Source organism: Oncorhynchus masou, chromosome 24 (genome assembly GCF_036934945.1).
Source record: "Oncorhynchus masou masou isolate Uvic2021 chromosome 24, UVic_Omas_1.1, whole genome shotgun sequence".
Classification (NCBI taxonomy): Eukaryota; Metazoa; Chordata; class Actinopteri; order Salmoniformes; family Salmonidae; genus Oncorhynchus; species Oncorhynchus masou.
In genome coordinates, this window is record NC_088235.1 from 43181519 (window position 1) to 43205426 (window position 23908).

A 23908-nucleotide genomic window follows, 5' to 3' on the forward strand; every position below is an offset into this window, starting at 1 on the left:
ACCAGGCGGTGATACACCCCGATAGGATGCTCTCGATTGTGCATCTGTAAAAGTTTGTGAGTGTTTTTGGTGACAAGCCGAATTTCTTCAGCCTCCTGAGGTTTATTCGTTGACATTACTAGTTATCTTACAGACGGTGGCTTTCCTCACTTATGAAACATATTTAGGCATATCGATAAAAATATGAAAAGTGCATCAAACGGGTCTGCATTTTATTTGATTGGCACTGAATTCATCCAATCATGTCCAATCAGCAACCAAGGAAAATGTGGGCGGAGATTTCCTGAATCCTGAGCGTTCAACAATATTCCAAGGTAGTGGTGTTCACTCTCGGTCTATAGGCAAGGCGGAAGATATAGCCCGAGGTATTTCTTTGTTTCACAATGCATGTGAGTAACACGGTTGTTGCTTTCAGTTTTAGCCAATGAGTGAGTATTATGGTCAGGAATCAGCCTAATTTGTGCCATAGTCGGGCTCGCTAATATAGGCATTGCTACAGCGTAAACAGTGTAAAACGGTGTGAAGTTCTGAAATCGGTTCATTTCGAATACATCGCCGTGCACTGCACACGCGAACAGATGTTGGCTTGTTATATACCCTGTTCCTGGAACACAGTCATTAGTAGGGTCTCGTCCTTGACACACTAGCCTATTGTTTCCAATAGCGATTGTGGTATGCAGCGAATATAAACGTGGTCCCTCACTCACCTCTGGCACAAATTGAGGTGGATGTTTCGTTTGACTCTTAAAGCTAGAATCCTTAGTTGCTTCATCCATTTTTTGTCTACCCATAGATTCTTGAAGAATTTAACTTAGTTATGCTTCATGAGCTTAGTTCAACTGTTGTACGCCATCAGAACCCCAAATATAAGCTTGCTCTACCCCAATGTTTGTAAATGGAAGCAAACGCTGTATAGCTTCAAAATATGGTTAAACATTTTGATATTAGTTAGTCTTTGCATCCATAGCTCATTCAAAACAGAGACGGCGTCGAGCTTTGTTTCAATTAAGGACTAGCTTTAAAGGCAGAATCTGTTCGTGTCTACTAATTTCAAGTAATGAATTAAATATATATATATACATCTCCTGTTTTGAAAATTATGACAGCTTAAATACAACTGACCTATAAAATACTTTTAAATAGCCTATATTACCTTTTATAACTAGAAACCAAAGGTCCTATAATTAGCGTACACCATTGTTTTTTCCTCATAGGAGACTGCAAAAAGTATCCATCAAATGAAAATAATAAATAGGCTACCCTATACGTTTAACATGTTGGAGAGAAAAGTAGGGAATGTAATGTTGCTCTCATGGAATCAGAATGGTCCTCTATTTGTTGTTAGTGAGGGAGAAATGTGACCTATAAAGTGGCTGAAAGATCTAATGTCTCTCACTCACTCTTCCCCATGGTTCCTCCAGTCTTGGCACTGATGGCCAAACAGAGCTCAACCCTTGCGGCTTTGCCGAGAGCGGAGGTCTGTGCCTACTGGGTGCTCTCTTTTGGCTCCCATCTCTACTCATTCTATCAACTGCACATATTCTCCAAAGGTAAATGTACCTGTCTTAAGATAAAAAGATCTATCAATTGGGTCATTGTTTACATTTTTTCCCACACTGAAGTAGTTAAGTCTGCTGTATGCAAGATACCTGACTTCCCACCCTTTGTGGCCTTGTATTAGTCTACTTACTGTAAGTGGAGACCTTGGCTGTGATATGCAGTTTTTGCCACTAGGTGGGACTGTGGCACTGTTTCATACCCCTTGCAGAAAAGTGAGCTGTCAGGTAAATCTGTGATGACAACTCACTCCCTTTCCGTTCTTACCATTGACTCCCTCTCAGAGATCTGAAAGGTTCCCAAACTCTATCCTGGAGACTCCAAGAGGTGCACGTTTTGTTTTTTGCCCTAGCATTACACAACCGATTCAAATAATCAAAGCTTGATGATGAGTTGATTATTTGAATCTGCTGTGTAGTGCTAGGGCAGAAACATAAATGTTCACCTCTTGGGATCCCCGGACCGAGCTTGAGAAATGCTGGTTGAGGGAGTGGCTGCGTTTCCGGTGTTATGTTTAAATTAAAACCATAGGACACCAAACATCGTTCCCCACAGAGATTGTCATACTTCATAGTAGAGTTCTTCAAGCCTCCTGGCAAAACTCCGGAATAAAAATTGAATGATTGAAACTGTACAGACAATGTGAGAAGATGTCACTAAAATATGCTCTCTTTTCCTAGAGCATGAAGCAGGATTGGAGAGACAGTTCCAACTGGAGAAAGGCTTTCTAATATGGGGGCATAAAAAGGTGAGTATAATTTATGGCTATTGGGGTCTACAAACATTGTACGACTTCCAAAGGTGCGTAAATTATTATTATTATTTTTAAAATCCAGAGGCCTGTCATTTAAAAAAAAAAAGTATTCCTAGGGTGTGTCATATGGCATGACATTTTCAGACTGGGCCCATGATAAAATGAGTTGTCTGTGACAGGACCCTACAGACTTTGAGTGGAGTTTCTGGAGTCACTGGGCTAGAAAGTCTTTGCTGTGCACTTTGTTGGGCCATGCCGTGGTCTCCAGACTAGCCAGCTTCTTCATTCCTAAGGTATAATATACAAGGAAAACATCAGCTGAAGTGAGACCTTAACATTTTTACCCCAATTTTTTTCCAGACAAATTAGAACCAAAATACTATAGCTTTGATGCTTTTTTGCTTTTCAACTTCCCATCAGTTCAGAGTGACAGCTCTGTTGGCCTATGGTCTCCTTGTGGCTTGCTGTGCAGTGGGGATTAAAGGATTGGGCGTGGTCCTTGGCCATCTGGGCCTGTCATTGGCTGTTGCCCAGCTGTGTAACCCTGCCCTGTCCTGGAGCTGTGCCCTGCTGCTACTTTCCACCCTCCACATCCCCCCACTGCAAGAGATACAGGTGAGTCGCACCTCTTTTTACTCAATCTCTTGCATGCTATCCCTTTCTCTCATCCACCCACTGCAAGAGATACACACCTCCCTCCCCCCACACCTGCCTACTGCAGCAGTCACACAGACCGAAGCAGTGTTTGATTTTACAGATATGAAGACAAAGACCCCCAAATTAATATCCAGGCCCTCTGGCATCAAGATTACTTGATGTCTATTGTCACAGGACAGAGACTTTTAAAACCATTAGAAGCCTAAGTATTTTAACCAGGTGTGTCAGTCTGACCATAGCCTGTTGCCATCCCCATTCCCTTGTTGGTATCTGTAAATAGGGAATCACGCTATTGTATATTATGTCATCTGGTTGAATAATGTTCAAATTACATATTGACTCTTGGAGGTGCCAAATGTCCATAACTTCGACATATTTGTGTGAGAGTGTCGTTGTCTGTGTTTCTGTGTGTGGTTGGCACATTCAAATATTGCTTTTTGTTATTGGGGTGCTCAGCCCCTCACACCACTCCCAGCCCCCTGTTATTGGATACCCGACAGACTGCATTTCTTCATTGATGTTTAAACTGGGTCGTTCCACCAATTAAGTGCCTTTTGAATAGTGTGCCTTGGTGGAATTTTTAAATTTCACCTAATTTTAACATTCTTATATAAAGAGCACATGTTAACCTGAACTATTTACATTGACACACTGCTGCTACTTGCTGTTTATTATAAATGCATAGTCACCTTACCCCTACCTACATGTACAAATGACCTCGACTAACCTGTACCTCCGCACATTGACTCGGTACTGGTACCCCTTGTATATAGCCTTGTTATTGTTATTTTATTGCAACTGTTTTTTCTTCTTCACAGTAGTTTATTTAGTAAATATTTTCTTAACCAACAACGCAGCTCAAGAAATAGTTAAGGGCTTGTAACTAAGCATTTCATAGTAATGTACACCTGTATTTGATTGAATTTAATAAAAATACAAAAAATCTTCCCATCTCAAGATGTTAGATAAATAAATAAATACTATAAGTGCCAAATAAAGTAACGAGGAAGACAAATTCATCTTAGATCAAACATAAATCCCCTTTTTACTGGAGAAATGGAAAGTTTGTGTGCAACAGGGAGGGGAAAGTGTGTGTGAATATATTTAAACTCAGTTTTTCACAATTTCTGACATTTTAATCCTAGTAAAAATTCCCTGTTTTAGGCCAGTTAGTATCGCCACTTTATTTTAAGAATGTGAAATGCCAGAATAATTGTAGTGATTTTATTTCAGCTTTTATTTTTGTCATCACATTCCAAGTGGGTCAGACATTTACATACACTCAATTACTATTTGGTAGCATTGCCTTTAAATTGTTTAACTTGGGTCAAACGGGTAGCTTTCCACAAGCTACCTGAAAAAAAGTAACTTCCTCTCACTGTCAACTGTGTTTATTTTCAGCAAACTTAAAACATAAGATTCAACAACTGAGACATAAACTGAACAAGGTCCACAGACATGTGACTAACACAAATTGAATAATGTGTCCCTTAACAAAAGGGAGGTCAAAATCAAAAATAACAGTCAGTATCTGGTGTGGCCACCAGCTGCATTAAGTACTGCAGTGCATCTCCTCCTCATGGACTGCACCAGATTTACCAGTTCTTTCTGTTCGATGTTACCCCACTCTTCCACCAAGGCACCTGCAAATTCCCGGACATTTCTTGGGGGAATGGCCCTAGCCCTCACAGACGTGCTCAATGCGATTGAGATCCGGGCTCTTCGCTGGCCACGGCAGAACACTGGCATTCCTGTCTTGCACGAAATCACGTTGAGATCGAGCAGTATGGCTGGTGACATTGTCATGCTGGAAGTTCATGTCAGGATGAGCCTGCAGGAAGGGTACTATATGAGGGAGGAGGATGTCTTCCCTGTAACGCACAGTGTTGAGATTGCCTGCAATTAGAAGCTCAGACCTATGATGCTGTGACACACCGCCCCAGACCATGACAGACCCTCCACCTCCAAATCCATCCCGCTCCAGAGTACAGGCCACGGTGTAACGCTCATTCCTTCGATGATAAACGCGAATCCGACCATCACCCCTGGTGAGACAAAACCGTAACTCGTCAGTGAAGAGCACTCTTTGCCAGTCCTGTCTGTTCCAGCGACGGTGGGTTTGTTCCCATAAGCGACATTGTTGCCAGTGATGTCCGCTGAGGACCTGCCTTACAACAGGCCTACAAAGCCCTCAGTACAGCCTCTCAGCCTATTGCGGACAGTCTGATTACTGATGGAGGGATTGTGCGTGCCATCCTGTATCTGTCCCGCAGGTGTGATGTTCGGATGTACCGATCCTGTGCAGGTGTTGTTACACGTGGTCTGCCATGGCGAGGACGATCAGCTGTCCGTCCTGTCTCCCTGTAATGCTGTCTTAGGCGTCTCACAGTACGGACATTGCAATTTATTGCCCTGGCCACATCTTCAGTCCTCATGCCTCCTTGCAGCATGCCTAAGGCACGTTCACCCAGATTAGCAGGTACCCTGGGCATCTTTCTTTTGGTGTTTTTCAGAGTCAGTCGAAAGGCCTCTTTAGTGTCCTAAGTTTTCATAACTGTGACCTTAATTGCCTACGGTCTATAAGCTGTTAGTGTCTTAACGACCGTTCCACAGGTGCATGTTCATTAATTGTTTATGGTTCATTATGGTTCATTGAATAAGCATGGGAAACAGTGTTTAAACCCTTTACAATGAAGATCTGTGAAGTTATTTGGATTTTTATGAATTATCTTTGAAAGACAGGGTCCTGAAAAGGGACGTTTCTTTTTTTACTGAGTTTGACATTTGAGTACTTTGTCCACCACTGCCTAAAAGTAGTGTACAATATAGGAAATAGGGTGCCATTTGGGACGCAGCCTGTGTTTATCGATTAGCTGAGCCCAGAGCAGAGTAGACACCTGTATCAGCACTTTGTCACGGTGTCTGTTATCTGACTATTGGCAGTCCAGACTGACTGATGTTGTCAATTCTGTCCATTATGATCCTCTTCCTCCTCATGCTCCTTATGTCTCCTCCACCTCTTCCTTTTCATCCTCCTCGTTGTCCAGTGCTGAGATGACCTCAGTGATTTGGTGTGTTTAAACATCGAAGAAGTCGTTCAGTAACTTAATTATATACATATTTTTAAACGTAATTTTTTTCTTCAACTTTTCCTGTTGAAAAGCGATATACCAAGTATAAATAAAGTAATGTACACGTATTTAAGGGTACAAATACATGTTGTAGAAGGACTTTAAGGTCCCTGCTCTCTTACCCACTGTGCTGTCTCATCTTGCATGTCGACCTGCCACTCACAATTCACACTGAGGGAGAATCGCTTCCTCTCTGTGACGACAGAGATCCACATCTAAAGCCTCTGCAGTACCTCTGATGGATCTGTCTAGATTGATGTACTCAAGTGTCTGCTAGTCTCTTTGGGAAAATAATAGTTCAGTAATGTCAGCCATGGGTGTCGTTTGTGTAGTGCTCTTGCACTGTTCAAGGTGCGTCGACATGATTTAACACACAATGAACTATTGTTCAGCTGAAAGCAGACCTTTTTCATTCATTTTTTTGGAGGAAACATTTGTGGCCTTAACCCAGCTGTTACATCACCAGAAAAAAGTTTGGACACACTTACTCATTCCAGGGTTTATATTTAATTTACTGTTTTCTACATTGTAGAATAATAGTGAACACATCAAAACTATGAAATAACACACATGGAATAATGTAGTAGCCAAAAACATGTTAAACAAATCAAAATATATTTTATATTTGAGATTTCTTGCCTTGATGACTGCTTTGCATGCTTTTGGTATTCCCTCAACCAGCTTCATGAGGTAGTCACCTGGGGGCTGGATTCACAGAACCTTAAGAAGAAATTACTTCGTAACTGCCATTTTTTCCCCTTAACTATAGACTTAAGAAGAAAGTTAAGCAGAGTTGCTTTTCCTCAAAGGGTATTGGACATTTTCATGCGCTATTTCTTACGTTTCTCATTAAGCAAAAATTGAATAAGAAATTTGATTCTTGAAAATAAAGTTTTGGAAATGATCTTGATTCCAAGATGGCTAAACCCTTGTATTAAACTCAGGGCAGTGAGAGAAAAGCTCAAGAAAACAATTGACATTGTTTAATTCACTCAACTTGATCTGAAAGGTTTAGTATTGATGATTTTAAACCCAAGAACATATTTTAGAACCCTAATCTCAGTAAGAAATATGCAAACATGATTGCCATTGCTAGCTAAATTGGTTGCCTTGTAACAAACATCTTAAGAAGTGTTGCGTCTTTACTATCATTAAATGAAGACTTTTAGTTTTTATCAAGGATTCTCTGTAATTAGTATTACGCGATTAAACTGATTAATCATGTAACTGTAATAACTAGGAAGTCGGGGCACCAAGGAAAATATTCCGATTTAAGTTATAAAATATCTGAAAAGTTATATTAGGAAATTATATCTGATCAATTAGTCTTCAAATTAATTATTTACTTTACCTTACGTTAGTCTCATTCCAAACGTCGTAAATTGTTGGTTATCTGCACAAACACAGTCTTCACTGAGTCATCCATACATCAATTGTCTTAAATCATTTATTTACTAAGTAATTCACAGAAATGCATAAACAAACAAAGTAAAAATGGTTACAAGAAATGATAGGGGAATGTGCCCTAGTGGGCTAAACCGGCATGGTGGCTTGTTGTACAAAAGGGAAGTGGGGGTCGACTGAGAAGACAAAAGAAAGTTGATAATTCTAACAATTTAAATGCTATTCCTTTGCACATGAACCCTCACTCATCGGGGAACAATTGCAATCAATTATATATATATATATATATATATATATATATATATACACTGCTCAAAAAAATAAAGGGAACACTTAAACAACACAATGTAACTCTAAGTCAATCACACTTCTGTGAAATCAAACTGTCCACTTAGGAAGCAACACTGATTGACAATAAATTTCACATGCTGTTGTGCAAATGGAATAGACAACATGTGGAAATTATAGGCAATTAGCAAGACCCCCCCCAATAAAGGAGTGGTTATGCAGTTGATAACCACAGACCACTTCTCAGTTCCTATGATTCCTGGCTGGTGTTTTGGTCACTTTTGAATGCTGGCGGTGCTTTCACTCTAGTGGTAGCATGACACACAGTCTACAACCCACACAAGTGGCTCAGGCAGTGCAGCTCATCCAGGATGGCACATCAATGCAAGATGTGGCAAGAAGGTTTGCTGTGTCTGTCAGCGTAGTGTCCAGAGCATGGAGGAGCTACCAGGAGACAGGCCAGTACATTAGGAGACGTGGAGGAGGCCGTAGGAGGGCAACAACCCAGCAGCAGGACCGCTACCTCCGCCTTTGTGCAAGGAGGAGCAGGAGGAGCACTGCCAGAGCCCTGCAAAATGACCTCCAGCAGGCCACAAATGTGCATGTGTCTGCTCAAATGGTCAGAAACAGACTCCATGAGGGTGGTATGAGGGCCCGACATCCACAGGTGGGGGTTGTGCTTACAGCCCAACACCGTGCAGGACATTTGGCATTTGCCAGAGAACACCAAGATTGGCAAATTCACCACTGGCGCCCTGTGCTCTTCACAGATGAGAGCAGGTTCACACTGAGCACATGTGACAGTCTGGAGACGCCGTGGAGAACGTTCTACTGCCTGCAACATCCTCCAGCATGACCGGTTTGGCGGTGGGTCAGTCATGGTGTGGGGTGGCATTTCTTTGGGGGGCCGCTCAGCCCTCCATGTGCTCACCAGAGGTAGCCTGACTGCCATTAGGTACCGACATGAGATCCTCAGACCCCTTGTGAGACCATATGCTGGTGCGGTTGGCCCTGGGTTCCTCCTAATGCAAGACAATGCTAGACCTCATGTGGCTGGAGTGTGTCAGCAGTTCCTGCAAGTGGAAGGCATTGATGCTATGGACTGGCCCGCCCGTTCCCCAGACCTGAATCCAATTGAGCACATCTGGGACATCATGTCTTGCTCCATCCACCAACGCCACGTTGCACTATCCAGGAGTTGGCGGATGCTTTAGTCCAGGTCTGGGAGGAGATCCCTCAGGAGACCATCCGCCGCCACATCAGGAGCATGCCCAGGCATTGTAGGAAGGTCATACAGGCACGCGGAGGCCACACACACTACTGAGCCTCATTTTGACTTGTTTTAAGGACATTACATCAAAGTTGGATCAGCATGTAGTGTGGTTTTCCACTTTTTAATTTTGTGTGACTCCAAATCCAGACCTCCATGGGTTGATAAATTTGATTTCCATAATTTTTTGTGTGATTTTGTTGTCAGCACATTCAACTATGTAAAGAAAAAAATATTTAATAAGAATATTTCATTAATTCAGAGCTAGGATGTGTTATTTTAGTGTTCCCTTTATTTTTTTGAGGAGTGTATTTACGCTCAGTGTGTTGTCTTGATCGCTGTTGAAAAGTTAGTTTCTGTTAGAGAGTTTCCGTCCTCTCTCTCTCTCTCTGCCTCTGTCTCTGTCTCGTGGTTAGGATGGACTGTTCAGAGTGACATTCATTCATTTGGTTATAGAATGGGTGTTTCGGCGGTTGTTGTTCTTCGCGTTCAATGATACCGAATTCCTAGCTGCAGACTAGTAATTAATATCAAAGACTTGTTCTTATTCTGTCGGTATCGATAGTCTAAGAGTTTAACCACGTAGTATGGTTAAAGGATTCAGCAATGGGCTGTAACCTTTGTCCTCTCGTCATGGAGAAAAACATGGTCTGTTGAGAATTTCTCAAAGTGGGGTTTTATTCAGGAGTTGCAGAAAAGGGCTTGTGCCAGGATGCCTGACCCTAACTAGGCTCATGGGCGGTCCTCTGATTTAGTTCATCTCAAAAGGGGGGGGAAAAAATCACAATTTTACAAACGGTATCATCCTCAGTCATCTTATACAACAATTAGATGTAAACCTCATATCTGAGGCTATTATATAAACAGCGTTATGGTAATGTGGCTGCACCGTCTCTCATGAGATTTACAAACTTGTACCAAATGGACCAGTTCGTTGCTGGATTCTTCACCGATCTTTTATACCTTCTCCGGAACACAAATGTTGTTCGGACCTCAAGTTCTGTGAGGTGGAAGAAATTCCTTTGTTCTCTATGAAACCTCACTCTCTCTATACTGTGTCCATGAGGAGATAATCTCTTCAAGGAATTTACGTCCTCTCTCACCACAGCAGCCTAGTTGTAGGAGGCAGGGAGAGGGGGATGGGGCTTGCCTGTACCCAAAGAGCGCAACGTCATGACAGAAGATTAGTAAGAAGATGTTTCAGAAGTTCATAAGAAAATCATTAAATCTAAAGATATTAGTGAGAAATTGCACTTATGAACTTTATTTTTTAAGAAGCTTCTTAAGTTTTTGCGTAAGAAGTGTTTTGTGAATCTAGGCCCAGGAATGCATTTCCTACTTAATGCGTTTGAGCCAATCAGTGGTGCTGTGACTAGGTAGGGGTGGTATACGGAAGATGGCCCTATTTGGTAAAAGACCAAGTACATATTATGGCAACAACATCACAAATAAGCAAAAATAAATGACAGTCCTTCATCACTTTAAGACATGAAGGTCACTCAATGTGGAACATTTCAAGAACTTTGAAAGTTTCTTCAAGTGCACTTGCAAAAAACATCAAGCGTTATGATGAAACTGGTTCTCATGAGGGCCGCCACAGGAAAGGAAGACCCAGAGTTACCTCTGCTGCAGGGGATAAGTTCATTCGAGTTACCAGCCTCAGATTGCAGCCCAAATAAATGCTGCGCTCCCAAGAAGCTTCACTACAGACCCTGGTTAGATTCCAGGCTGTATCACAACTGGCCATGGTTGGGAGTCCCATAGGGTGACGCACAATTAGCACATTGTTGTCTGGGTTAGGGTTTGGCCGGGTTAGGCCGACATTGTAAATAAGAATTTGTTCTTAAGTGACCTGCCTAGTTAAATGAAAGTGACATTATTTAAATAATAATAATAATTTTAAGACATCAACTCTCAACATCAACTGTTCAGAGGAGACTGTGTGAACCAGTCCTTCATGGTTGAATTGCTGCAAAGAAACCACTACTAAAGGACACCAATGAGAAGAGACTTTCTTTGGCCAAGAAATTACATGTATTTATGAAGCCCTTTCAACATCAGCAGAGGTCCCAAAGTGCTATACAGAAACCCAGCCTTAAACCCCAAACAACATGCAATGCTGATGTAGAAGCACAGATATAACATATATAGAAGAGACAGTAATGCTTATGGGGGGAGGTGTTGCTATATACATTCAAAAGTTTGGGGTCACTTGGTAATGTCCTTGTTTTTGAAAGACATAAACTTTTTGTTTTGTCAATTAAAATTAAAATATAGTCAAATTGATCAGAAATACAATGTAGACTTTGTTAATGTTGTAAATGACTATTGTAGCTGGAAACGGCAGTATTTTAAATGGAATATCTACATAGGCGTGCAGAGGCCCATTATTAACAACCATCACTCTTGTGTTCCAATGGCACGTTGTGTTAGCTAATCCAAGTTTATCATTTTAAAAGACTGGCTGATCATTAGAAAACCCTTTTGCAATTATGTTAGCACAGCTGAAAACTGTTGTGCTGATTTTAAAGAAGCAATAAAACTGTCTTTCTTTAGACTAGTTGAGTATCTGGAGCATCGGCATTTGTGAGTTCCAATTACAGGTTCAAAATGGCCAGAAACAAAGACTTTCTTCTGAAACTTGTCAGTCTATTCTTGTTCTGAGATATGAAGGCTATTCCATGTGAGAAATTACCCGCAAAACACCAGTCTCAAAGTCAACAGTGAAGAGGCGACCCTGGGATGCTGGCCTTTTAGGCAGAGTTGCAAAGAAAAAGCCACATCTCAGACTGGTCAATAAAAAGAAAAGATTAAGATGGGCAAAGGAACACACACTGGACAGAGGAACTCTGCCTAGAAGGCATGCATCCTGGAATCGCCTCTTCACTGTTGACATAGAGACATACTATTTAATGATAGATAACAATAATAAACCTGGCATTGACAACTTAAATGGAAGGCTACTGATGATGGTAGCTGACTCTCTCTGTCATATCTTTAATCTGAGTCTAGAGGAAGGTGTCCCCTCAGGCCTGGAGGAAAGCCAAAGTCATTCCACTACCCAAGAGTGGTAAAGAGGCCTTTTACTGGTTCTAACATCAGACCTATCAGCTTGCTGCCAGCTCTTAGCAAACTGTTGGGAGAAAGGTTTTGACCAAATACAATGCTACTTCTCTGTAAACAAATGAATAACATATGTTCAGCATGCTTATAGGGAAGGGCACTCAACATGCACTGACACAAACAACTGATGATTGGTTGAAATATATTTATAATAAGAAGATTGTGGGAGCTGTACTGTTAGATTTCAATGCAGCCTTTGCTATTATTGACCATAACCTGTTTTTGAGAACTTATGTTTTATGGCTTTTCAACCTCTGCCATATTGTGGATTCAGTGCTATCTATCTAATATAACTCAGAGGGTTTTCTTTAATGAAAGCTTCTCCAATGTCAAATGTGTAGTGTACCGCAGGGCAGTTCTCTAGGCCCTCTTTTTTTTCTATTTTGACCAATGACCTGCCACTGGCATTAAACAAAGCCTGTGTGTCCATGTATGCTGAGGATTCAATCACATTTAATGAAGTCACTGAAACCATTAACAAGGAGTTGCAGTCAGTTTTTGAATGGGTGGCCAGTAATAAACTGGTCCTGAACATCTCTAAAACTAAGAGCATTGTATTTGGTACATATCATTCACTAAGCTCTAGACTTCAGCGGAATTTGGTGATGAATGGTGTGGCTGTTGAGCAAGGAGGACTGAATGACTTGATGCTACCTTAGATTGTAAACTGTTTTTGTCGAAACGTATATTCAATGGCTGTAAAGATGGTGAGAGGTCCGTCTGTAATAAAGAGATGTTCTGCTTTTTTGACACCACACTCCACAAAGCAAGTCCTGCAGGCTCTAGTTTTGGCTTATCTTGATTATTGTCTAGCCATGTGGTCAATGCTGCTACGAAAACCTAGTTAAGCTGCAGCTGGCCCAGAACAGAGCGGCACGTCTTACTCTTAATTGCAATCAGAGGGCTGATATAAATACTATGCATTCCAGTTTCTGAGGAGAGACTGACTGCATCACTTCAGGGGTTTTATAAGGAACAGTGTGTGGAAAAATCCAAAAAGTTTTCATAGTTAACTTATGCACAGATCTGACACACACACACACACACACACACACACACACACACACACACACACACACACACACTTACCCCACCAGACATGCCACCAGGGGTCTTTTCATAGTCCCCAAATCCAGAACAAATTCAAGCGCGTACAGCATTATATAGAGTCATTATTGCATGGAACTCCCATCTCGTGTTGCTCAAATGAACAGCAAACCTGTTTTCCTAAACAGGTGAAGCAAGACTTCACGGCACAACGTCGCTTCCCTATTTGATCTAGATATATTTTGTGTATGTATTGATATGTAGGCTGTGTTTTTGTGTTTTTTTTTATGTATTATAGTTCTGTACTTGTCTTTTAATCTTCTCTTATGTCATGTTTCATGTTCTGTGTGGACCACAGGAAGAGTAGCTACGGCTTTCAGCTAATGGGGATCCATATGAAATACAAAGAATTGCATATTTGCGCACTGGATGAAGTGAGCCAAATATTTTGGTTTCATTTTATTAAGACAGCCAGGACCGGACGAACTAAGACATGTGTTTTTGATGTTTGGTATACTCGGTGTATGTCCATTTTAAATGTGGTTAAAATTCATGAAATGTAAATTGATCAACTTAAGAAAATATACATTTACATTACATTTGTGACATTTTTATGTTTACTTTTTAATAGTACTCCGATTGAAGGACCAAGAAATCTCAAAATTGCTAAGTAGATGCAAAATTGTCATTTCAGTCTGGCCTTAAAAAAGACATTATACAGTGGATGATTACTATGTTACATTTGTTTTCTCTTTGTTTCTTTAGAGTATGTGTTGCTTCATCTGTTGCCTCATCTGTTGTTTCTTCACATGGAGATTTCTCTCTCTGCCGCCCCCCCGTATGAATCTGAATCCTGGGGGAAACAAATGTACAGTTCCTTCAGAAGATCAGAAAGTATTCATACCCCTTGACTTATTTCACATTTTGTTTAGTTAAATGTTATTTTTTTCTTCACCCATCTACAGACATTACCCCATAATGACAGTGAAAACATGTTTATATATAAGTATGCAAATGTTTTCCAAATTAAGTAGATATCAATTTACGTAAGTATTCACACCCCTTTGCCATAACACTCCGAATTTAGCTCAGGTGCATCCAATTTCCTTTGATTGTCCTTGATGTCACTACAACTTGATTGGAGTCCACCTGTGGCCCATTCAATTGTTTGGAGATAATTTGGAAAGAAACACAGGTGTCTATATAAGGTCCCACAGTTGACAGTGCATGTCAAAGCAGAAACTACACAATGAAGTCCAAGGAACTGTCTGTAGGTCTCCTAGATAGAATTGTGATGAGGCATATATATAAAACCATTTCTAGAGTGTTGAAAGTTTCCAAGAACACGGGGGTCTCCATCATTGGGAAATGGGAAAAACCTGCAACTACCCAGACTCTGCCTAGAGCTGGCTGTCTGACCAAACTGAGCAACCGGGCATGATGGACCTTAGTCAGGGAGGTGACCAAGAATCCAATGACCACTCTGACAGAACTACAGAGTGTCCTGGCTGAGATGGAAGAACCTGCCATAAGGAGAACTCTCTACAGCACTTCTCCAATCTGGACATTACGGGAGAATGGCCAGACGCAAGCTACTCCTAAGAAAAAGGCAAATGACTGCATGCCTAGAGTTTGCATTCTGTGGTCTGAGACAAAAATGGAACTCTTTGGCCTGGCTCCAAAGTGCTGTCTAGAAAAAAACAGGCACAGCTCATCACACGTCTAACACCATCTCTACCATGAAGCGTGGTGTTAGCAGCATGCTATCGGGATGCTTTTGAGCAGCAGGGACTGGGTGACTGGTAAGGAAAGAGGGAACAATGAATGAGCCAAATACAGGCAAATCCTTGATTAGAACCTGCTTCGGATTGCAAACAATCTTATACTGGGGCGAAGAGTTACATTCTAACAGGACAATAACCCCAAGCTTACAGCCAAAGCAACGCTGGAATGGCTTCAGAACACGAATTTGAAAGTCCTTGAGTGGCCCAGACTTGAATCCCATTTCAAATCTGTGGAAAGACTTGAAGATTCACTACCGCTCTCCATCTAGAATGGGGAAAAAATGGGGAATGCAGAAAAACCCCACAAATCCAGATATGCAAAGCTGACAGACATACTCAAGGAACTCAAAGCTTTAATTGCCGCAGAAGGTGCTTCTACAAAGTATTGAGTCCGGTGTGAATACTAATGTTAATGAGAGATTTCTTTCTTTTTCATTTTCAAATGTCTAAAAACATGATTTCACTTTGTCATTATGGGGTATAGTGTGTTTATGGTTGAGGAAATGTATTGCTATATATTTTGCTCTGCAGATAAAAGAAGAAGCCTGCACATGCTTTATTGCATGATGTTTCATTATTGGACTGGCATTGTTGATTCAGTGTTTGTTTTGTAATACATGTATATTTAGCCTCCTGCCTTCATCACACAAAAAGGACCATATCTGGTAGTGATGTTAGTACAGTAAGAGTGATGAGACTTGAGTTGTTTCTGCCTATTCAAATGGAAACCAACCAAATCCATGTGAATGAGTGTTGTCACAGATTCCTAGAGGAACAGCTCCTGCGATGTCTCGCTCTTGCTCAAAACATGTGATCTCTCATACCGTAGGCTTAGGCAAAATGCACTAGAAAACTTGGGTCACATTCAGCAGGGTGCAACATTCTGGCACTGAACATTGCAAATAGAATGTCATGAATAGAGTTGACATGATATCATATTCTACATGTCAGTCATACACAATATTTGAACAGTTTACGATGTTGTGCTCTGCTGAACACAGCCCTGGGTCAAGTTCATTAGGCGGCACCTTCGGGAAACAAATGTGTTTCTTATTTAACAAGTTCAGATAGAAACAAAGAGGTAATCTCTGTTTTTGACAATTGTTGTGGTTTCTGGTATGTTGTCTCCCACAGAGAAGCTGGCACCAGACAGAGGAGGAGTACTAATCAAATTGTATTCGTTACATGCGCCGAATACAGCAGGTGTAGACCTTAAAGTGAAATGCTTACGAGCCCCTAACCAACAATGCAGTTTCAAAAAAACAGATAAGAATAGGAGATACAAGTACTTAAAGAGCAGCAGTGAAATAACAATAGCGAGACTATATACAGGGGGGTCTGATAGTCAATGTGCGGGGGCACCGGTTATTTGAGGTAGTATGTACATGTAGGTAGAGTTATTAAAGTGACTATGCATAGATGACTGCAAATAGTCTGAGTAGCCATTTGTCTAGATGTTCAGGAGTCTTATGGCTTGAGGGTAGAAGCTGTTTAGATGCCTCTTGGATCTAGACATGGCGCTCCGATACCATTTGCCATGTGGTAGCAGAGAAAAACTGTCCATGACTAGGGTAGCTGGAGTCTTTGACCATTTTTAGGGCCTTCCTCTGACACCACCTGGTATAGAGGTCCTGGATGGCAGGAAGCATGGCCCCAGTGATGTACTGGGCAATTCGCACTACCCTCTGTAGTGCCTTGCGGTCGGAGGCCGAGCAGTTGCCATACCAGGCAGTGATGCAACCAGTCAGGATGCTACCGTTTACTCTTCAGTGTGATGTATTCTGCCGCAGCCGCTGCCTCACCAGGCGTGTTGTTCTTCACCCACAGAGAAGCTGGTACCAGACAGAAGAAGAGTACTACCTCTTACTCTTCAGTGTGGCAGTGTGTGGCCTACGCTTCATCAGCTTCAGCCTGGAGCACTGCTGGCGCCCCCTGGAGGCTGGAGGACTGCAGCAGCAGGTCTACTGGCTGACCGCTTACTCCTTCTACCATCCTTTGTTCTTCAACGGACCCATCCTCACCTTCAAGGACTTCCTCCAACAGGTGAGATATCAACCAATGAGCTTTTAGTGCAGGTGGAACTCAGGCGAAGTCAGCAAATGAGCTGACGGGGCGGGAGGATGTCAGGTGAGATATCAGGCAATGAGCTGTCACCTTCAAGGACTACATTTACATTTAAGTCATTTAGCAGACGCTCTTATCCAGAGCGACTTACAAATTGGTGAATACACCTTCTGACATCCAGTGGAACAGCCACTTTACTACCTCCAACAGGTGAAATATCAGTCAATCAGCTGCCAGGGAGAAATCAGCCACTGATCTGACATGAAAAGTGCAAATCTTCAAGCAATTTTCCTCACTGGGAACATTCAATTTTCATTTGAGAGCAATTGATGCAAAAGTTTTCCTGTGAGCAAATGGGTAGCATAGCAAGATCCCCTTGGTTCCAAACTCCTGCTTCCCAAAATGAAACATCACTCCAAATTCTCATCACAGATTGAAAAAGACAAGTCAGTGTTGCAAGATTTTCTGTGATTTCTCTCTCTCTGGTGTAGTTTTAGACTCTGTGTGTGAAGGCTCAGGGATTTCTCAGCACCTTGGGGTGAGATTTATAAGAGCTAAATGAAACTCTGGTGGAAAAAGGGCTGCAATGATCCATTGCTGTAGGTTTACTGAGGGCAGGAAGGAGGGGGTTTGCACTTTTGGGACATTTCTATTGGTTCCATCTCAACAGACATGCTCAATGAAGCACAGCTAATAAAGTACGTGCAAGCATTGAAAATACTATTTGAATCCAGGTCTGCAAAGCACAGCTGAGCAGCTCCTGTTGGGCTATCACAATGCACTCCATGTGTTTTCTGTTTTTCTACTGCAGGAAAAACTCATTCCCTCAAATACTGTGCAGTAGGTGATGCTGCTAGAGTTGAGAAAGTAGTGGGTGGTGAATGGCAAGAAAAAAGATGCTGCTAGTTTGATAGGGAGGAGCGAGATCAGACCTTGGTTCAAATACCATTTTAAATAATTGCATATACCCAATCAGGGCTTGATTGAGTTTATCTGGCACGATGCAACCAATAGAATAGTCGCACACAATGAAAACCCCCAACCTTCTGTTACTTCAGGGAGGCTAAAGCAACCACACAAAGTATTTTGAAAGATTTCAAATATTATTTGAATCCAGGTCTGAGATGTCGTATTGAATATGTAAAGCCCACAAACAGGAGAAGCTAATTGGGCTAAGGTTATTAGGAAATGTGGAGAGTGCTTGTATGGAAAGAATCCCTTCCATTATTTATCATGTCCTCACCGGTCCCATCTCCATACAGACTATCAGAGGAGCAGTGGAAGCTGGTGACTTGAAATATTGAGGAGGATGGGAAACACATGGTATAGGCACCGAGATGACAAATCATGTTTAAAAAAAAATCATGAACGACATTATTTTAACTTAAAACATTTTAATATAGACATTTTATTTTAAAATATTATGGGGAATGGGAAGGCTACTTACAACGTGTTGGGAAGGGATCACAGCAGTGATTGAATGAGGGTATGAGGCATGAGTTGAGATGTTCAGAGGCTTGACTTCAGAGCAGGACAGGGGTTGGGGTGTTCAGAGGCTTCAGTGCAGGACAGGCTCATCATGGATGGATGGTGTTGAATAGCTCAACTCTTCCACTGAGGGCAGGACAGGATTTGACTGGGAAAACGAAGAAAAAAAATAACACAGTTGTACAAAAGAGCTAAGAATGTGTTAGTCCAAGCAAGGACTAAAATCACATTGATGTGTAATAATGTGATTGTGATTGAATACATACAGTAATGAGAGAAAATTGACAGGACTTAGAGAGGAAACATTCAATGCGCCAGGAAGGGGGTGTGGAGCCATGAGCCTCCTAGGTTTTGCATTGAAGTCCAGAGGAGGATGGAAAATGGCTGCCCTCTGGCTACACCATGATGCTAACCTTAGAGGGTGCTGTTGAAACTACTGTACATCTTTATTGGAAAAAAGGGGGTTTAAATCAGGTATTTGGTAACGTGAATATATTAGCTTTTATTTTAATTACATTTTTATTCACTGAGTAGGATGGTCTTCCTCTTCCTCTGTGGGGCCTGTATGAATGCTCCTCACAACACTCTACCTGTACTGGATGTTCAATAAACCTTCCATACTGTACGTTCCATTCTATTTGACCAAATACTTGTCTTATCGGTAATAGGGCTGTAAAATAAAGTATTACCTTTGTGTGATTATTGTAGATGCAGGAACCTGTGAAGGATCGTGGTGCTAGGATTACATTCCTCTCGCTGCTGGCCAACGCTGGCAGGATCTGTGTGTGGTGGCTTATAGCAGAGTACATGATACACCTGATGTACATGCACACTATACAGGCCAACGAAACATATCTGGAGATCCTGCCACCTTGGGCATTGGGTAAGTGTTTGTGTGTGTGTGTGTGCTTACAAGTGTTCGTGTGTGTGCGTGCGTGCAGTATGTACATGCATGTGTGTTTTTGTGTAGTTCAAAACTGCCATACTCTTTATTTAGCTAAGGAAACCGCCTTAAACTTGAGTTCGATGATAAAGCCATCTGTTCAATTGCCTGAAAGCAAAACGTTTGGGACCCTCCACTGTATTTCACATGGTAAGCATTTTGCCTGAGAGAGAGCGACACTCTGTAGGTAACAGCAAGCTTGTAAAGTACTGATCCTTTTGTTTTGTCAACAGGGAAATTGGGCGATTTCATGCCAGCATAGCACAAAAATATTTTTGGTGTCTCAGATTGTACTGGCAATCCTCACATATAAACTTACTTGGGAGGAAGAGTGTTTGATTTGTAACACAATTATTATACATTTATGATAATCTGCCAATCTGCCATTTTAGGCCCTTTTTAGACCTATACATGCTCACTGTAAGACCCAATGATTTGTGAACTGTACATGATACAGACAGCACCTTCATGTCAGTGTACTATCGCTACATTCTGAAATACAATTTTACACATTAATTTATTAAACAAAACAATCAATATAATATTTTAGACCGCTGCACCACTTGGGAGGCCGAAGTCTTTGTGGTGCTAGATGCGTCACTCACTACATCACATTTCCAGAGTGAGCTTTCTGATACCTTTTTAAAGATACATTTTATGTACCCCACCAACACAGTGAATTGCAAAATGGATTCAAAGGAACTCCCTTTGCTGGTGATTTTTAATATTCAGGTTGTTTAATCGTCACATGTATGTACGGGGTTGCAGCAACTATTGCAGCGTACAGTGAAAATCTTGCTGTATGTGCAATGTGTCCTGTGATTGGGTTTTATATGTTTAAAATTGATAATTTATTCAAAAGTAGCAGAGAGCCCACTCTGGAAATGTAATGTGTTTGAAGAGTATATTGTTCAAAACAATTTGTTTAAAAATAATCTAAATCAAAAGGGGTACTTTTGAAACCATGTACGGTTCATGGATCATAAGGTCTTACAGGAGGCATTTTATAGGTCTAAAAAGGGCATAAAATGGCCACTTTGGTCATGATTTTCTTTAAAAAAAGTGGTTTGTGATACTGTATGTAAAAACCATGATGAACATCATTCCTCCCAATAATGTTTCAACGTGAGAATTACCAGAACAAGCGGAGATGCCAAAAATATTTTTGGCCATGTTGGTGTGGAATCGACCCAATACAAGTTCTCAGTCAGCCTAAGGTTTTTTGAGATGGAAAGCTAAGTGTCGTAGCAGTTATGAAGTAGAACACAAATTGAGAGCAACAAAGGCTGCCTGGGCTGCACAAGCCTGCCTTTACCCAATAGTTATCTTAAAGCATACTGGAGAGAAGGCTAATAAGTGTAGTAGTCGTTAGTTCTGAAGTAGGACACAAATTGATAGATGCTTTTAAATTCTCTGAATTCTTAATCATGGAGGTAATGAAATTGTTCGGTGACAAACCGACCTGTGCAGTAAGCAATATGGCAGCCATTCTCCACCTGGCCCATCAGAGGGCAAGATGGAGCTGCCATCATATTACGAACATGAATCCAATCCTCTCAAATATACACAAGTACCAAGTGGTAGAGGCTGAGGGCTTTAGAGAGTTTCTCTCTATGCAGTCTATCTGCTAGTAAACTATTGAACACTACGGTAGCCCTTGGATTAGCTGTTCAGGAGTCTTACGGCTTTGGGGTAGAAGTTGTTAAGAAGCATTTTGGACCTCGGCGTTTGGTACCGCTTGCCATGTGTGGTAGCAGAAAGAACAGTCTATGACTAGGGTGGCTGGAGTCTTTGACAATTTCTAGGGCCTTCCTCTGACACTGCCTAGTATATAGGTCCTGGGTGGCAGGAAGCTTGGCCCCAGTGATGTACGACCTACCCTCTGTAGTATCTTGCGGTCGGAGGCAGAGCAGTTGCCATACCAGGCAGTGATGCAACAAGTCAGGACGCTCTCTGGTGCACCTGTAGAACCTTTTGAGGATCTGAGGACCCATGCCAAATCCTTTCAGTCTCCTGAGGGGGAATAGGTTTTGTCGTGCTCTCTTCACAACTGTCTTGGTGTGTTTGGACCATGATAGTTTGTTGGTGATGTGGACACTAAGGAACTTGAAGCTCTCAACCTGAGGTGTTTAGTCCCAGCGTCTTTAGCTTAGTGATGAGCTTAGAGGGCACTATGGTGTTGAATGCTGAGCTGTAGTCAATGAATAGCATTCTCACATAGGTGTTGCTTTTGTCCAGGTGGGAAAGGGCAGTGTTTAAAAAAAGAAAGTATTTAACCAGGTAGGCCAGTTGAGAACAAATTCTCATTTACAACTGCGACCAAGATAAAGCAAAGCAGTGTGACAGAAACAACAGAGTTACACATGGGATAAACAAATGTACAGTCAATAACACAATAGAAAAATCTGTATACAGTGTGTGTGAATTAAGTAAGGAGTTAAGGCAATAAATAGGCCAATAGTGGTGAAGTAATTGCAATTTACACTGGAGTAATATATGTGCAAATGAGGAAGTGCAAGTACAAATACCGGTGTGCAGAAAAACAAAAACAAATATGGGAATGAGGTAGGTAGTTTGTTGGATGGGCCATTTACAGATTGGCTGTGTACAGCTGCAGCGATCGGTAAGCTTCTCTGACAGCTGACCCTTAAAGTTAGTGAGAGAGATATAAGTCTACAACTTCAGTGATTTTTGCAATTTGTTCCAGTCATAGGCAGCAGAGAACTGGAAGGAAAGGTGGCCAAAGTGGGTGTTGGCTTTGGGGATGACCAGTGAAATATACCTGCTGGAGCGTGTGCTACGGGTGGGTGTTGCTTTGGTGACCAGTTAGCTGAGATAAGGGGGAGCTTTACCTAGCGAAGACTTATAGCTGACCTGGAGCCAGTGGGTTTGGCGATGAATATGTAGCGAATACCAGCCAGCGAGAGCATACAGGTAGCAGTGGTGGGTAGTATATGGGGCTTTGGTGCCAAAACTGTGATAGACCGCATCCAATTTGCTGAGTAGAGTGTTGGAGGCTATTTTGTAAATGGCATCGCCGAAGTCAAGGATCGGTAGGATAGTCAGTTTATGGATATGTTTGGCAGCATGAGTGAAGGAAGCTTTGTTGCGAAATAGGAAGTTGATTCTAGATTTAATTTTGGATTGGCGATGTTTAATATGAGTCTGGAAGGAGAGTTTACAGTCTAGCCAGACACCTAGGTATTTATAGTTGTCCACATATTCTAAGTCGGAACCGTCCAGAGTAGTGATGCTAGTCATGCGGGAGGAGTGTTGACTGGCGTTGAAGCTCGTTTGTTAACAGTGTCCAAAGAAGGGCCAAATGTATACAGAATGGTGTCATCTGAGTAGAGGTGGATCAAAGAATCACCCGCAGCAAGAGCGACATCATTGATATATACAGAGAAAAGAGTCTGCCCAAGAATTTAACCCTGTGGCACCCCCATAGACTGTCAGAGGTCCAGACAACAGGCCCTCCGATTTGACACACTGAACTCTATCTGAGAAGTAGTTGGTGAACCAGGCGAGGCAGTCATTAGAGAAACCAAGGCTGTTGAGTCTGCCGATAAGAATGTGGTGATTGACAGTCGAAAGCCTTGACCAGGTCGATGAAGACGGTTGCACAGTACTGTCTTTTATCGATGGCGGTTATGATAACGTTTAGGACCTTGAGCGTGGCTTGTGCACCCGTGACCAGTTCGATAGTGGAGAAGGTACGGTGGGATACGAAATGGTTGGTGATCTATTTGTTCACTTGGCTTTCGAAGACTTTAGAAAGGCAGGGCAGGATAGATATAGGTCTGTAACCGTTTGGGTCCAGAGTGTTTCCCCCTTTGAAGAGGGGGATGACCACGGCCGCTTTCCAATCTTTAGGAATCTCAGACAATGCGAAAGAGAGGTTGAACAGACTCGTAATAGGGGTTGCAACAATGGCGGCAGATAATTGAGTGCAGTGGAGATTGCATCATCTGTGGATCTGTTGGGCAGTATGCAAATTGGAGTGGGTCTAGGGTTTTTGGGTTAATTGTGTTGGTGAGCCATGACCAGCCTTTCAAAGCAGTTTATGGCTACAGACGTGAGTGCTACGAGTCGGTAGTCATTTAGGCAGGTTACCTTATTGTTCTTGGGCACATGGACATTGGTCTGCGTGCAACATGTTGGAATTACAGACGCAGTCAGGGACATGTCGAAAATGTCAGTGAAGACACAGCGCGTGCTCGGGGTACACGTCCTGGTAATCCGTTTGGTCCTGCGGCCTTGTGAATGTTGACCAGTTTAATGGTCTTACTCACATCGGCTACGGAGAGCTTGATCACACAGTCGTCTTGGAACAGCTGGTGCTCTCATGAATGTTTCAGTGTTACTTGCCTCGAAGCGAGTATAGAAGTAATTTAGCTT

The 23908-nt window shown here is 42.0% G+C and overlaps 1 protein-coding gene across 3 annotated transcripts in view; it reads left to right on the forward strand.

Annotated features, from left to right (window-relative positions):
- The first annotated feature begins 305 nt into the window (after window positions 1-305).
- hhat (hedgehog acyltransferase) overlaps window positions 306-23908 on the forward strand; it is a 105610-nt gene continuing 82007 nt past the window's right edge. Inside the window, exons 1-7 of one of the 3 annotated variants that reach the window (XM_064933996.1) lie at window positions 306-389; window positions 1422-1550; window positions 2238-2305; window positions 2491-2604; window positions 2732-2926; window positions 16843-17058; window positions 19276-19450. In XM_064933996.1, coding sequence (XP_064790068.1) covers window positions 1433-1550; window positions 2238-2305; window positions 2491-2604; window positions 2732-2926; window positions 16843-17058; window positions 19276-19450 — 886 coding nt within the window. In that variant the 5' untranslated portion in view covers window positions 306-389; window positions 1422-1432. Of the gene's footprint in view, window positions 390-1408; window positions 1551-2237; window positions 2306-2490; window positions 2605-2731; window positions 2927-16842; window positions 17059-19275; window positions 19451-23908 lie in introns of those variants that run through there. The other 2 variants (XM_064933997.1, XM_064933995.1) reach the window with 2 other exon arrangements.